This window comes from Phyllopteryx taeniolatus, unplaced genomic scaffold, assembly GCF_024500385.1.
Source record: "Phyllopteryx taeniolatus isolate TA_2022b unplaced genomic scaffold, UOR_Ptae_1.2 contig_24, whole genome shotgun sequence".
NCBI classification, from domain to species: Eukaryota; Metazoa; Chordata; class Actinopteri; order Syngnathiformes; family Syngnathidae; genus Phyllopteryx; species Phyllopteryx taeniolatus.
In genome coordinates, this window is record NW_026903162.1 from 255001 (window position 1) to 268595 (window position 13595).

At 42.3% G+C, this 13595-nt stretch overlaps 1 protein-coding gene across 5 annotated transcripts in view; it reads right to left on the reverse strand.

Moving 5' to 3' along the window:
- Positions 1-13595, reverse strand: part of crtc3 (CREB regulated transcription coactivator 3) — a 126018-nt gene that overhangs the window by 45645 nt on the left and 66778 nt on the right. For 3 of the 5 annotated variants that reach the window (XM_061764854.1, XM_061764851.1, XM_061764849.1), the window contains 4 exons: positions 10348-10398; positions 10173-10258; positions 9488-9537; positions 6334-6554 (listed from right to left, as the gene is read on the reverse strand). In XM_061764854.1, coding sequence (XP_061620838.1) covers positions 6334-6554; positions 9488-9537; positions 10173-10258; positions 10348-10398 — 408 coding nt within the window. The remainder of the gene's footprint in view (positions 1-6333; positions 6555-9487; positions 9538-10172; positions 10259-10347; positions 10399-13595) is intronic. The other 2 variants (XM_061764853.1, XM_061764850.1) reach the window with 1 other exon arrangement.

Below are 13595 nucleotides of genomic sequence, written 5' to 3' on the forward strand. Positions count from 1 at the left end.
AAGTTCCACAAATAATGTCAGACGTCTGTTAAATTTAATAAGCATGTCACGGCGTAAACATCTCAACGCAATCATCGTGTCACTTGACGCAGCGAAAGCTTTCAATAAAGTTAACTGGGCTTTCCTGTTTGCAGTACTTCGCAAATTTGGCTTTGGAGATTCATTTATACATTGGATAGCAATATACAATTCGCCGAAAGCGGGAGTCACCACAAATAGGATTGATTACTTCCCAAAGTTTTACTTTCCAAAGAGGAACGAGACAATGATGTCCACTCTCACAAATGCTATTTGCTATTATTCATCGAACCTCTTGCTGCCGCTATCCGTCAGAATGCTAATATTAAAGGTATCTGCTCGCTAGTGACAGAACACAAAATCAATCTGTATGCTGATGATATTCTTCTTTATTTACAGGAACCCATGTCTTCTCTTCAGGCAGTCTTCAATCTCATTAAAACATTTTCACAAATATCAGATTACTCTTATCAACTGGACAAAATCAACAATACTCCCAATAACAGCAAACTCAGATCATTAAGTATTTAGGTATTAATATTTCGCCAAAACTCACAGAGCTAACCAATCTAAATTACACACCACTTCTGGAAAAAATCTCAGCTGACTAAAACGCTGGAATAACTTGCCTATATCACTACTGGGAAGAATTGCCACAATAAAAATTAAAATCTTACCTCAAATAAATTATTTATTCTCAGTGATTCCATTTAAGACCACATTTAAATGCTTTCAAACATTAGATTCTACTGTAATAATTTTTTATAAAAAAAAAAAGAAAAATAGAATTAGTCTATCCACTCTTCAGAAAAGTAAACAGGAGGGAGGCCGAAATGCTCCCAACTTTAAACACTATTATTTAGCTAACCAATTACAATACCTCATAAAGGAACCTGTGTTTTAAAATCACCTTAACTTCCGTGGTTCCAAGCGTGTTCGTTTTCGTGAAAGAACGTCGTTCACAACAATGTATCAAAACCAACCAATTTATTCCTGACAGAGGAGTCTATACATTTGCAGAGCTCTGGGTTCGTAACTACCCCATCTTATCCTTAGCAGATAAAGTAGTCGAACTGAAACTATCTGATTCTACCCCAGACTTATACAATGTTTCAAACAGGCCAGTATGTAATCGCTGTCGTCTGATTGGTCCGTAATCTGACGTCATCGTTGTCCTGCAGAATGATGACCATTTGATCTGGCTCCAGACTTCTGCTCCAGGTGTCGCCTGCATTCAATGTTTATAGTGGCTCCCCGCAGTTCCTTTCTTCCTTGAGATGTGTCTCCAAATACCACCTGATGGGGGGGTTTTCCTGCAATAAAACCCCTACCCCCTTATCTGATTATACTGTAATACACATCCTCTTCCAAGCTAGTTAGACCCTGAAACTCTATATTATATTCTATTACATATAGAATTACATATTAGAATATAAAGTATTCTATATTCCCTTCACTCATCAAATGGTTGCACCACAATGAGGAGTACTATTCTTGGCTAGAATTGGAACAAATAGACTGCAACAACATCAAACTCCCAAAACGGCCATTTATTTCCACAAGTCTTAAAACGCCATAAATGCTTCAAGAACCCAATAATCGCATCCACATTAACGGCTTGGTGGTAAAGTTTAGAATCTACAGGATCTCGATTAGCTCCCAGTATGCGCTACCCCATCTGTCATAATCTAGATTTTGAAATTAATAACATACCCCTTCATTCTAGCACATGGAAACAACATAGAATTGACCACCTACAACAACTATTTAACAATAATGTTTTGACGACACGTGATGAACTGTTACAAGAATTACAAATAACAGGCGGAAACTTTCTTCAATACAATACATTAAAAGCAGTAATAAAAAAAAAAAAGAATACCAACACTCCAGAGCACCCTTGAATTGCCGGAGTTTGTCAAGCAAATAGTGAAGCTTCTTCCACAAAGTAAAATAAATCTCTCAAACGTTTATAAATTAATTTCATGCACTAAATCAATGCACTTACCAATCACTAAATGGGAAAAAGACCTTTCCATGTCCGCTGACCGTTGACTACTGGATACAGATATGTAACAATACGTTTAGAATGACAAAAAACACATTTACATTTTATACAATATAAAGTGCTCCATAGAACACACTTTACTCAGTACAATATGCATAAAATGGGCTTCTCTCCAGCTACAACCCAAATTCCAATGAAGTTGGGATGTTGTGTTAAACATAAATAAAAACAGAATACAATGATTTGCAAATCATGTTCAACCTATATTTAATTGAATACACTACAAAGACAAGATATTTAATGTTCAAACTGCTAAACTTTGTTTTGAGCAAATAATCATAAACTGAGAATTTGATGGCTGCAACACGTTCCAAAAAAGCCGGAACAGGTGGGAAAAAGATTGAGAAAGTTGAGGAATGCTCATCAAACACCTGTTTGGAACATCCCACAGGTTAACAGGCTAATTGGGAACAGGTGGGTGCCATGATTGGGTATAAAAGGACCTTCCCTGAATTGCTCAGTCATTCACAAGCAAAGATGGGCAAGGTTTATCTCTTTGTGATCAAGTGCGTGAGAAAATAGTCAAACAGTTTAAGGACAATGTTCCTCAACGTACAATTGCAAGGAATTTAGGGATTTCATCGTCTACGGTCCATATCATCATCAAAAGGTTCCGAGAATTTAGAGAAATCACTGCATGTAAGCGGCAAGGCCGAAAACCAACATTGAATGCCCGTGACCTTTGATCCCTCAGGCAGCACAGCATCAAAAACCGACATCAATGTGTAAAGGATATCACCACATGGGCTCAGGAACACTTCAGAAAACCAATTTCAGTAAATACAGTTCGGCGCTACATCCGTAAGTGCAACTTACTGTTATGGACGCAAAGTTCAAAACCCAGCATCTGTGATGGTAGGGGGCTGTGTTAGTGCCAATGGCATGGGTAACTTGCACATCTATGAAGGCACCATTAATGCTGAAAGGTACATACAAGTTTTGGAGAAACATATGCTGCCATCCAAGCAACGTCTTTTTCATAGACGCACCTGCTTATTTCAGCAAGACAATGCCAAAATCACATTCTGCACGTGTTACAACATTGTGGCTTCCAAGCTAACATATCTTAGAAGAAGTGGGACACTGAGAGGACCGAGAAGAGGCGAAAGAAATACATTGAGATGCGACATAGGGCAAAGGTAAAGGTGGCAAAGGCCATACAAGAGGCATATGATGACATGTATGCCAGGTTGGAAACTAAAGAAGGAGAACAAGATCTATACAGGTTGGCCAGACAGAGGGATAGAGATTGAAAGGATGTGCACCAGGTTAGGGTCATTAAGGATAGCGAAGGAAATGTGTTGACTGGTGCCAGTAGGTTGCTGCACAGGTGAAAAGAATACTTTGGAGGAGTTGATCAATGAGGAAAATGAGAGAAGGAAGAGTTGGAGAGGCAAGCGTGGTGGACAAGGAAGTGGCAATGATTAGTAAGGGGGAAGTTAGAATGGCATTCAAGAGAATGAAAAATGGAAATTGACATGACATGATGACATTCCTGTGGAGGTATAGAAGCATCTAGGAAAGGTGTCTGTGAAGTTTTTGACAAGCTTGTTCAACAGAATTTGAGCAGGTGAGAAGATGCCTGAGGAATGGAGGAAAAGTGTGCTGGTGCCCATTTTTAAGAACAAGGCTGATGTGCAGAGCTGTGGGAACTATAGAGGAATAAAGTTGATGGGCCACACAATTAAGTTATGGGAAAGAGTAGTGGAGGCTAGACTCAGGACAAAAGTGAGTATTTGCGAGCAACAGTATGGTTTCATACCTAGAAAGAGTACCACAGATGCATTATTTGCCTTGATGGTGTTGATGGAGAAGTACAGAGGTCAGAAGGAGCTACATTGTGTCTTTGTAGATCTTGAGAAAGCCTATGACGTGTACCCAGAGAGGAAATGTGGTACTGCATGCGGAAGTCTGGAGTGGCAGAGAAGTATATTAGAATAGTACAGGACATGTACGAGAGCACCAGAACAGTGGTGAGGTGTGTTGTCGGTGTGACAGAGGAGTTTAACGTGGAGGTGGGACTGCAGAGATCAGCCCTGAGCCCCTTCCTTTTTGCAGTGGTGATGGATAGGCTGACAGATGAGGTTAGACTGGAATCCCCGTGGACCATTATATTCACAGATGCCATTGTGATCTGCAGTGAAAGCAGGGAGCAGGTTGAGGAACAGTTAGAAAGATGGAGGCATGCACTGGAAAGGAGAGGAATGAAGATTAGCCGAAGTAAGACACAATATATGTGCATGAATGGGAGGTGGTGGAGGAAGAGTGAGAAGAGATAGCAAGGGTGGAGGACTTTAAATACTTGGGGTCAACAATCCAGAGCAATGGTGAATGTGGTAAGGGAGTGAAAAAAGGAGTCCAAGTAGTTGGATCAGGTGGAGGAAGGTGTCAGGTGTGTTGTGCGACAGAAGAGTCTGCTACGATGAAGGGCAAAGTTTATAAGACAGTGGTGAGGCCAGCCATGATGTACGGATTAGAAACAGTGGCACTGAAGAGACGACAGGAAGCAGAGCTGGAGGTGGCGGAAATGAAAATGTTGAGGTTCACTCTCGGAGTGACCAGGTTAGATAAAATTAGAAATGAGAGGAGGATGCAGGAGATTACATGGAAAAGGATGACACACTGTGGCGATCCCTAACGGGACAAGCCGAATGGAAAAGAAGAAGACTTATTTTTCACCATAATTTGCTAATAAATTCTTTAAAAATTAGAATGTGATTTTCTGGATTTTTTTTTCTCATTTTATCTCTCATAGGAGAGGTATACCTGTAATGAAAATTACAGGCCTCTCTACTTTTTGAGTGGGAGAACTTGCACATTGGTGGCTGACTAAATACTTTTTTTGCCCCACTCTATAGGCAAAAAACAATTCACACTCGAATTCACACCTAGTCTTCAATTGACCTAATATGTACAGTATATTGCCAAAAGTATTCACTCACCCATCTAAATAATTTGAATAAGAATAATAAATAAACTTCTATGGCCACAAGTGTATAAAATCAAGCACCTAGGCATGCACTGTTTTAACAAACATTTGTGAAAGAATGGGTCGCTCTCAGGAGCTCAATTAATTCCAGGTGGCATCCTATGCAACCTGTGCAACAGGTCCAGTCATGAAATTTCCTTGCACCTAAATATTCCACAGTCAACTGTCAGCTATATTATAAGAACACATTAGTGTTTGGGAACGACAGCAACTCAGCCACAAAGTGGTAGGCTACATAAACTAACGGTGGTTGAGAGGATCAGAGGATGCTGAGGCACATAGTGAGGTCGCCAATTCTGCTGGGTCAATCGCTAAAGACCTCCAAACTTTATGTGGCCTTCATATTACCTCAAGAACAGTGCACAGAGAGCTTCATTGAATGGGTTTCCATGGCCGAGCAGCTGTATCCAAGCCATAATCACCAAGTGCAATGCAAAGCGTCGGATACAGTGGTGTAAAGCATACTACAACTGGACTCTCGAGCAGTGGAGACGTGTTCTCTGGAGTGACAAATCACGCTTCTGCATCTGGCAATATGATGGAAAAGTCTGGGTTTGGTGGTTGCCAGGAGAACAGTACTTGTCTAACTGCGTTGTGTCATGTGTAAGGTTTGGTGGAGGGGGGAATAATGGGCTGGGGTTGTTTTTCAGGAGCTGGGCTTGGCCCCTTAGTTCTACTGAAATGAGCTCTGAATACTTCAGCATGCCAAGCGATTTTGGAGAATTCCATGCTCCAAACTTTCGAGATTAGAGTCCCAAAAACATATCGACTTTGAGGCAGATGCTCTAACAATGATTCACCATACAAGAAAACACAAAACTTTCATTTGTATGATGCTTTTCTACCTTCAATGTACTCAGGGCTTTAACACTGTTTCTTCATTCACCTACTGATGATGCAGTACCAGGAGCAACTGGGGGTTCATTATTTTGCCCAGGGACACTTAAACATGGTCACAGGGGCCGAGGATCAAACTCACAAGGTTTGGGTTGGGAGACGACTACTCTACCACATGAGCCATTCCACCCGGACTCAAACACCCAAGTCTCATCTGCAGACCACGGTAGATGGATAGCTGGAATGTCACACACTCTGCAAGCTTTTATAATTTAGCGAAAGAACAAAGATCATAAACATATGGCACATTTTTAGGTCCTCCCGGTCAGCCAAGTGGATGGGCAACCCACCGCTTAACTGATAGTACTAACCTCATACAAAACATCTTGTATAAATGGTGAACCTCTAAGCGTAAACTCACCTTGTGAATGGCTAATACCAAGGTGCATCATGGCAGCTGGCAAATTTCCTGTGCTGCTACCTCCGCTGAGATTTGGGTATCCACCATTGTCCTCAGGGTCCAATGGAGTTGAGAGTGGGGATGGGAAGTGCAGGTTGCTGAGATCAGGTAAGGAGCCTCCAGTATTTAATGAGCCCTGATAGTGGGAGAGGCCAGGGTTTTGCTCCGGGGATGGGAAAATACTGCAAAGAAAAAAACAATGATTTAAATTCATTAATTCATTCATTCCGCTTATCCTGGGCATGGTAACAGTTGAGCCTATCCCAGCTGACTTTCAACAAGACGGGGAGAAGACGGGGTACACCCTGGACTGGTCGCCAGTCAACTCCAGGGCACGCATAGAGAAGCAACCATTCTTAGTGACATTTAGACCTTTGAGCACCATAAGTCCTCAATCAACCAGCCACACAGAAAAGTCAGCGGTCAAATTATTTTGAAATAAAGAAGCCTTTTGGATTAAAAGGGCAACGTCTTCAACAAACAAGAAGAGTACAGTTGCCTTGATTCAACCTTTGCGGATTACCATCACCTGATGACTGAGAATCTAAACAGGCATGTCAAATTATTTTCAAGGGGTAACATAATTTTTGTTTGTTTGTTTTTAAAATGATTCTGTTGAACCAATATTCGAAAGAAAGGTCTGATTTCATTTGTTAATTTTTATTACATTTTTACTCTTATTACTTGTATCAGTTTCAAGTCTTTTCAGTGACCATTGTAGCGGACATGCACGTTGCAACTTTGAGGCGTCACAGAGACCCGTGACCACCTGAGAACCCCCACTCCTCCACGCTGCCCTGCTGTGAGACGGCGACGAGGACAGGGCCTGGTGTACGTCAAGTGGACCTTAACCTAATTAGCAGCTTCCCGTCAAATCTTAATTCCAGTCTTCAAAAGACCCCTTCTCAGACCAAATGGTTGGGGAAGACTATGTGGTTAATATTCACCCATACGTGTGGGGCGCCACCCACTGACGTTGAGAGTAACTGCAAGCAGAATTTGTGGACGTGCCTTTGATGTTTGTTAACGGAAGATAAAATGTTCGTTTTTATATTTTGCAAACTCTGTAGAAATATTCCAAATGTATGCCTTGGTATCTGTGTCCCCATTCTCAGGTCCTCTGCAAGATTTTGAAAGATGTTCATGATTTGAAATCAAACAGTACGAAATGTTGTATTGAACAATAAGCCCCATCTGCCACAACCATCTATCCATTTTCTGAGCCGCTTCTCCTCACGAGGGTCGCGGGCGTGCTGGAGCCTATCCCAGATGTCATTGGGCAGGAGGCGGGGTACAGCCAATCGCAGGGCACATAGAAACAAACAACCATTCGCACTCCCAGTCATGCCTACGGGCAATTTAGAGTCTCCAATTACTGCATGTTTTTGGGATGTGGGAGGAAACCGGAGTACCCGGAGAAAACCCACGCAGGCACGGGGAGAACATGCAAACTCCACACAGGCGGGGCCTGGGATTGAACCCGGGTCCTCAGAACTGTGAGGCTGACGCTCTAACCAGTCGGCCACCGTGCCGCCAAAGTTTAAATAATGATTCTATGCGCGAGAGTACAAAGTTGGGAGTGTTTGAGATTTACTCAAATTTGCAGACAAGATTCAGGCTGGTGGGCGTGGTCTTCTCCAAGTCTGCACTTCCTCTTCCTACGACCCGGGGTATTTAACTATAAACTCCAACCTTTCTCAGTTGAGTAGAGTTGAGCTGAGTTGAGTTGAGGCTTCTCTTTCCTTCTGTGCTGGTAGCTCGCCACAGCTGGGTGGCCTCCGACCACCCCGCCCCCTTCTTTTGTTCCCTTTTTGTCCTCGGGCACCTCCGGGTGCCACCACGTGAGCGAACCCCCCCCCCGCAACCAAGCTGGCTTTTCGATCGAAAAGTCGACCATGCGGCTCTGATCCCTTTCCCTAGCCACGAGCCTCAACGAGCAGCTGCCGGCATCCCGGACGGATCCCGCACGCCTCTGAGGGCCAGAGCTCGGCTCACCACCAGGTCAACGGCAGGGAAGTTATGAGCGCATCCCAAATGGGACAACTTTCCTTTCCTACTTATTTTTATTTTTGTGAATCTGGTTTTCTTCAGGCGGCACGGTGGCCGACTGGTTAGAGCGTCAGCCTCACAGTTCTGAGGAGCGGGGTTCAATCCCCGGTCCCGCCTGTGTGGAGTTTGCATGTTCTCCCCGTGCCTGCGTGGGTTTTCTCCGGGCACTCCGGTTTCCTCCCACATCCCAAAAACATGCATTAATTGGAGACTCTAAATTGCCCGTAGGTGTGACTGTGAGTGCGAATGGTTGTTTGTTTGTATGTGCCCTGCGATTGGCTGGCAACCAGTTCAGGGTGTACCCCGCCTCCTGCCCGATGACAGCTGGGATAGGCTCCAGCACGCCTGCGACCCTAGTGAGGAGAAGCGGCTCAGAAAATTGATGGATGGATGGTTTTCTTCAACCGAACCTGCTTCTTTCTCGCCTGAGGTCCAGAGGAAGACAACCCCAAAGACCAGCTGATCAGCGTTCGTCAGTCAATCCTTACTATGATGTACAACATCAGTGTGTAATAATTGTGGTGAAATTACTAGCTTCATACGAAATCCCAACTTTGCCTTCTCTCGCTCTGACTCAATGCATTAAATGCTCACACGCTCATTTAGTTTAGCCCAGCGACCACACACAATCTCCTCTTTTCCATTTTTGTTCACCTTATTTTCTTTCGTTCGTTTACCCTTAGTGTTATGTTCTTGTTGTAGTTGTGTTTCATTAAATATACCATAAAGTTCCACTCGTGGTCCTATTTTGTGTGTGTTCTGAATTTAAGTAAACCTCTGTAACTAGGACTGAAAATGTCGTAGAGTGTAGGAACCTCCAGATTCTGAGACTGATTGAAAAGGTTTGTCGTCATTTCGCCTAAAGTTAAGCTTTGAAAAAAAAATAATAATAAATTTGACGTGGTGCCCTTTGAGAAATTAGTTTGATTTTTAACAATTAAATCAAAATTAAGATAAACCGGAAGTAACGGAAACATCGCTCCAAGGTTATTACTGTATCCTAAATTAATTACAATTCTTATTTCATACATAATCGCTACACCATGTAATATATAAAAACACTTACTTGATACCAGGCACTTCACATGATTTAGGCCTCAAAGCGAGAGACTGGACCTGAAAAAGATTTGTTTTCTTTTAAAACATAGGTATTAGGTATAGGTAACTCATTTAGTATACTTCTCCTTTGGCAAGTGAATAGCTAGGGTCTAAAGAAGTGTTGGTAATTTGTGAAAGGACTAGCAGCACAATTCATGCAAATAAAGTACATTAAGATGACACCACCTTTCTGATTCCTTCTCCTCCAAAACAGGTTGATGAGAAATATCAACCAAATTCTGACAACTCTGTACTGGTGTATGGGGGAAATATTTTACATCATAAACCACTTGATGTTGATCATTTTCACATGGTCTTTGTGTTCACAGCTGTTTTAATAAACATAAAGCAAAACATTTTCATGTACCTTCATTTTAGCTCGCCAGATTGTGAAGTAATGGGGTTGGGACAACTCTATTCAGAGACCTACATTAAAAACCACCACAACATCAGATTTTAGTTACTGACCATTTTTTTTCTTTTTTTTTTTTTAGCTATTCTTCAATCAAGACTCCTGTCTTGCAAAAGTGACAGCAGTTATTTTGGAAAAGGATACTTATATCTGATTGACGTAGGTTTCTTAGAAGTTCTCATATCTGTTTTCACATGGTTTTAGCAGATTTTAGAAAGCATTAACCAGGCACCAATCTCACCTTCTTGGCTTCCCACAGCTGCTTGGGGAGGGGTTTACTGACACCTCTGAGACCCTCCTCATTAGGTAGCGCAGGGAAAGAGAAGACTACAGAAAGGATGAAATACTTTATCTATTTTCTGCATTTTAATATGCATTACATACTGTACATTATGCGTATGGAAAATATTACTTACCGTCTCCAGACCCATCCACCGCTGCCTCATTTACACTAGCTGCATGCCAGCCTCCACGCGAAACACGTAAACAAGGAGAAAAAAATGGAATCGGTAGAGACAATCAATAGAGAAAAATAGATAGAAAACATGCAATTTGTCCTGCATTCAAAGCATGAAGCAAAAGCTTACTATTATATTATCATTAAACAAAACATAACCAAAAATAAATTAATGATGGTTGTTGTTCAGTCATCATTCATATTTATAAAAAAAAAAAAAAAAATATTTCACAAATTCTGCCTGGGAATGTAAACTTATGAGCACAACTCTACATATTTGCAGTCATATGTACCCTGTCATATTGGAATGAAAGTGTAGGCTACACCTTTTTCATAACCTCTAGATGGCGGCATACATTTATAAATGAGAAAGGTTTTTTTTCATTTTCCCTTACACCCACATATAATGCGCACTATTGACGTTTGACAATTTTTTTTGGGGGGGGAAAAATGTGCATTATACACGATAAATTAAGGTGTGTGTGTATGTATGTATGTATGTATGTATATATATATATATATATATATATATATATATATATATATATATATATATATATATATATATATAAAAAATGCGGCACGGTAGAGCGTCAGCCTCACAGTTCTGAGGACCCGGGTTCAATCCCTGCTCCCGCCCGTGTGGAGTTTGCATGTTCTCCCCGTGCCTGCGTGGGTTTTCTCCGGGCACTCCGGTTTCCTCCCACATCCCAAAAACATGCACGTTAATTGAAAACTCTAAATTGCCCGTAGGTGTGAATGTGAGTGCATGACAGCTGGGATAGGCTCCAGCACGCCCGCGACCCTAGTGAGGAGAAACGGCTCAGAAAACGAACGAACGAACGGACGGACGGACGGACATATGACTGCAAATATGTAGAGTTGTGCTCATAACCACGCACGCACGCACGCACACACAGTGGGTACAGAAAGTAGGCGGCACGGTGGCCGACTGGTTAGAGCGTCAGCCTCACAGTTCTGAGGACCAGGGTTCAATCCCGCCTGTGTGGAGTTTGCATGTTCACCCCGTGCCTGCGTGAGTTTTCTCCGGGCACTCCGGTTTCCTCCCACATCCCAAAAACATGCTTTAATTGGAGACTCTAAATTGCCCGTAGGTGTGAATGGTTGTTTGTTTGTATGTGCCCTGTGATTGGCTGGCAACCAGTTCAGGGTGTACCCCGATGATAGCTGGGATAGGCTCCAGCACGCCCGCGACCCTAGTAAAGAGAAGGGGCTCAGAAAATGGATGGATGGGTACGGAAAGTATTCAGACTCCCTTAAATGTTTCACCCTTTGTTATATTGCAGCCATTTGCTAAAATCATTTAAGTCTCTCCAGAGAGGCTCAATTGGGTTTAAGCCACGGCTCTGGCTGGACCATTCAAGAACAGTCACGGAGTTGTTCTGAAGCCACGCCTTCGTTATTTTAGCTGTGTGCTTCGGGTCATTGTCTTGTTGGAAGGTGAACCTTTGGCCCAGTCTGAGGTCCTGAGCATTTTGGAGAAGGTTTTTGTCCAGGATATCCCTGTACTTGGCCACATTATGCTTTCCTTCGATTGCAACCAGTCGTCCTGTCACTGCAGCTGAAAAACACCCCCACAACTTGATGCTGCCACACCATGCTTCACTGTTGGGAATTTATTGGACAGGTGATGAACAGTTCCTGGTTTTGTCCACACATATCGCTTAGATTTAAGGCCAAAAAGTTCTATTTTGGTCTCATCAGACCAGAGAATATTATCTGTCATCATCTTGGGAGTCCTTCAGGTGTTTTTTTTTTTTTTTTTTTTTTTTTTTTAGCAAACTCCATGCAGGCTTTCATGTGTCTTGCACTGCGAAGAGGCTTCCCTCGGGCCACTCTGCCATAAAGCCCCGACTGGTGGAGGGCTGCAGTGATGGTTGACTTTCTAGAACTTTCTCCCATCTCCCGAATGAATCTCTGGAGCTCAGCCACAGTGATCTTTGGGTTCTTCTTTACCTCTCTCACCAAAGCTCTTCTCCCCCAATTGCTCAGTTTGGCTGGACGGCCAGCTCTAGGAAGGGTTCTGGTTGTCCCAAACATGTTCCATTTAAGGATTATAGGGGCCACTGTGCTCTTAGAAACCTCAAGTGCAGCATAAATTTTTTTGTAACCTTGGCCAGATCTGTGCCTTTCCACAATTCTTTCTCTGAGCTCTTCCTGAGTTCCTTTGACCTCATGATTCTCATTTGCTCTGACATGCACTGTGAGCTGTAAGGTCTTATGTCGACAGGTGTGAGGCTTTCCTAACCAAGTCCAATGAGTATAATCAAACACAGCTGAACTCCAATGAAGGTGTAGAACCATCTCAAGGATGATCAGAAGAAATGGACAGCACCTGAATTAAATGAGTGTCACAGCAAAGGGTCTGAATAGTTATGGCTGTGTGATATTTCTTTCTTTTTTTAATAAATCTGCAAAAATTTCGACAATTCCGTTTTTTTAGTCAATATGGGGTGCTGTGTGTACAATAATGAGGGGGAGGCTGCAATATAACAACTTTAAGGGGGTCTGAATACTTTCCGTACCCATTGTATTCTTGATGAGCTGAACTCAAACATCTGACTTTTTCACATCTAAGACTTATTTATTATTTTTTTAATTAATTTATTTTACACAAAAGGCCTATTTCTCTCAAATATTGATCACAAATTTGTGATCAGAAATGTTGGTCAGAAAACCATTAAGTATCTAGTGTGACCACCATTTGCTCCTCTTCAATGGCTGTGCACAGTTAGATATTGACAGAAAACTGGAAGACAGTCGTAGAAATGGGTGACGTGTGGTGAGTATGCTGGCCACGCAAGAACTGGGATGTTTTCAGTTCACGGAATTGTCCTTGCAACATGGGGCGATGCATTATCATATTGCAACCTGAGCATGTGGTCATGGATGAATAGCACAACTGATCAAATCTATGCGAAGGAAAAGTGTTGCACTCCATGAGGCAAATGGTGGATTTGGAGGACCTAAACACAGCTAGGACGATAAACAGCTGAAACAGCACTCTACATTTTAATAGCACAGAGAGCGTAGGCTCAATAAAATTATATATAGTATAACCAAGTTGAGGTTTTGGTAGCAGGTCTAAAAGGCAGCTGGCTCGATGGACTGTGTTGTCGGTTAATAAATGACCAAAAGAACAGGAACACAAACACCATAAACAATTATTACAACACTGGTCTTGGA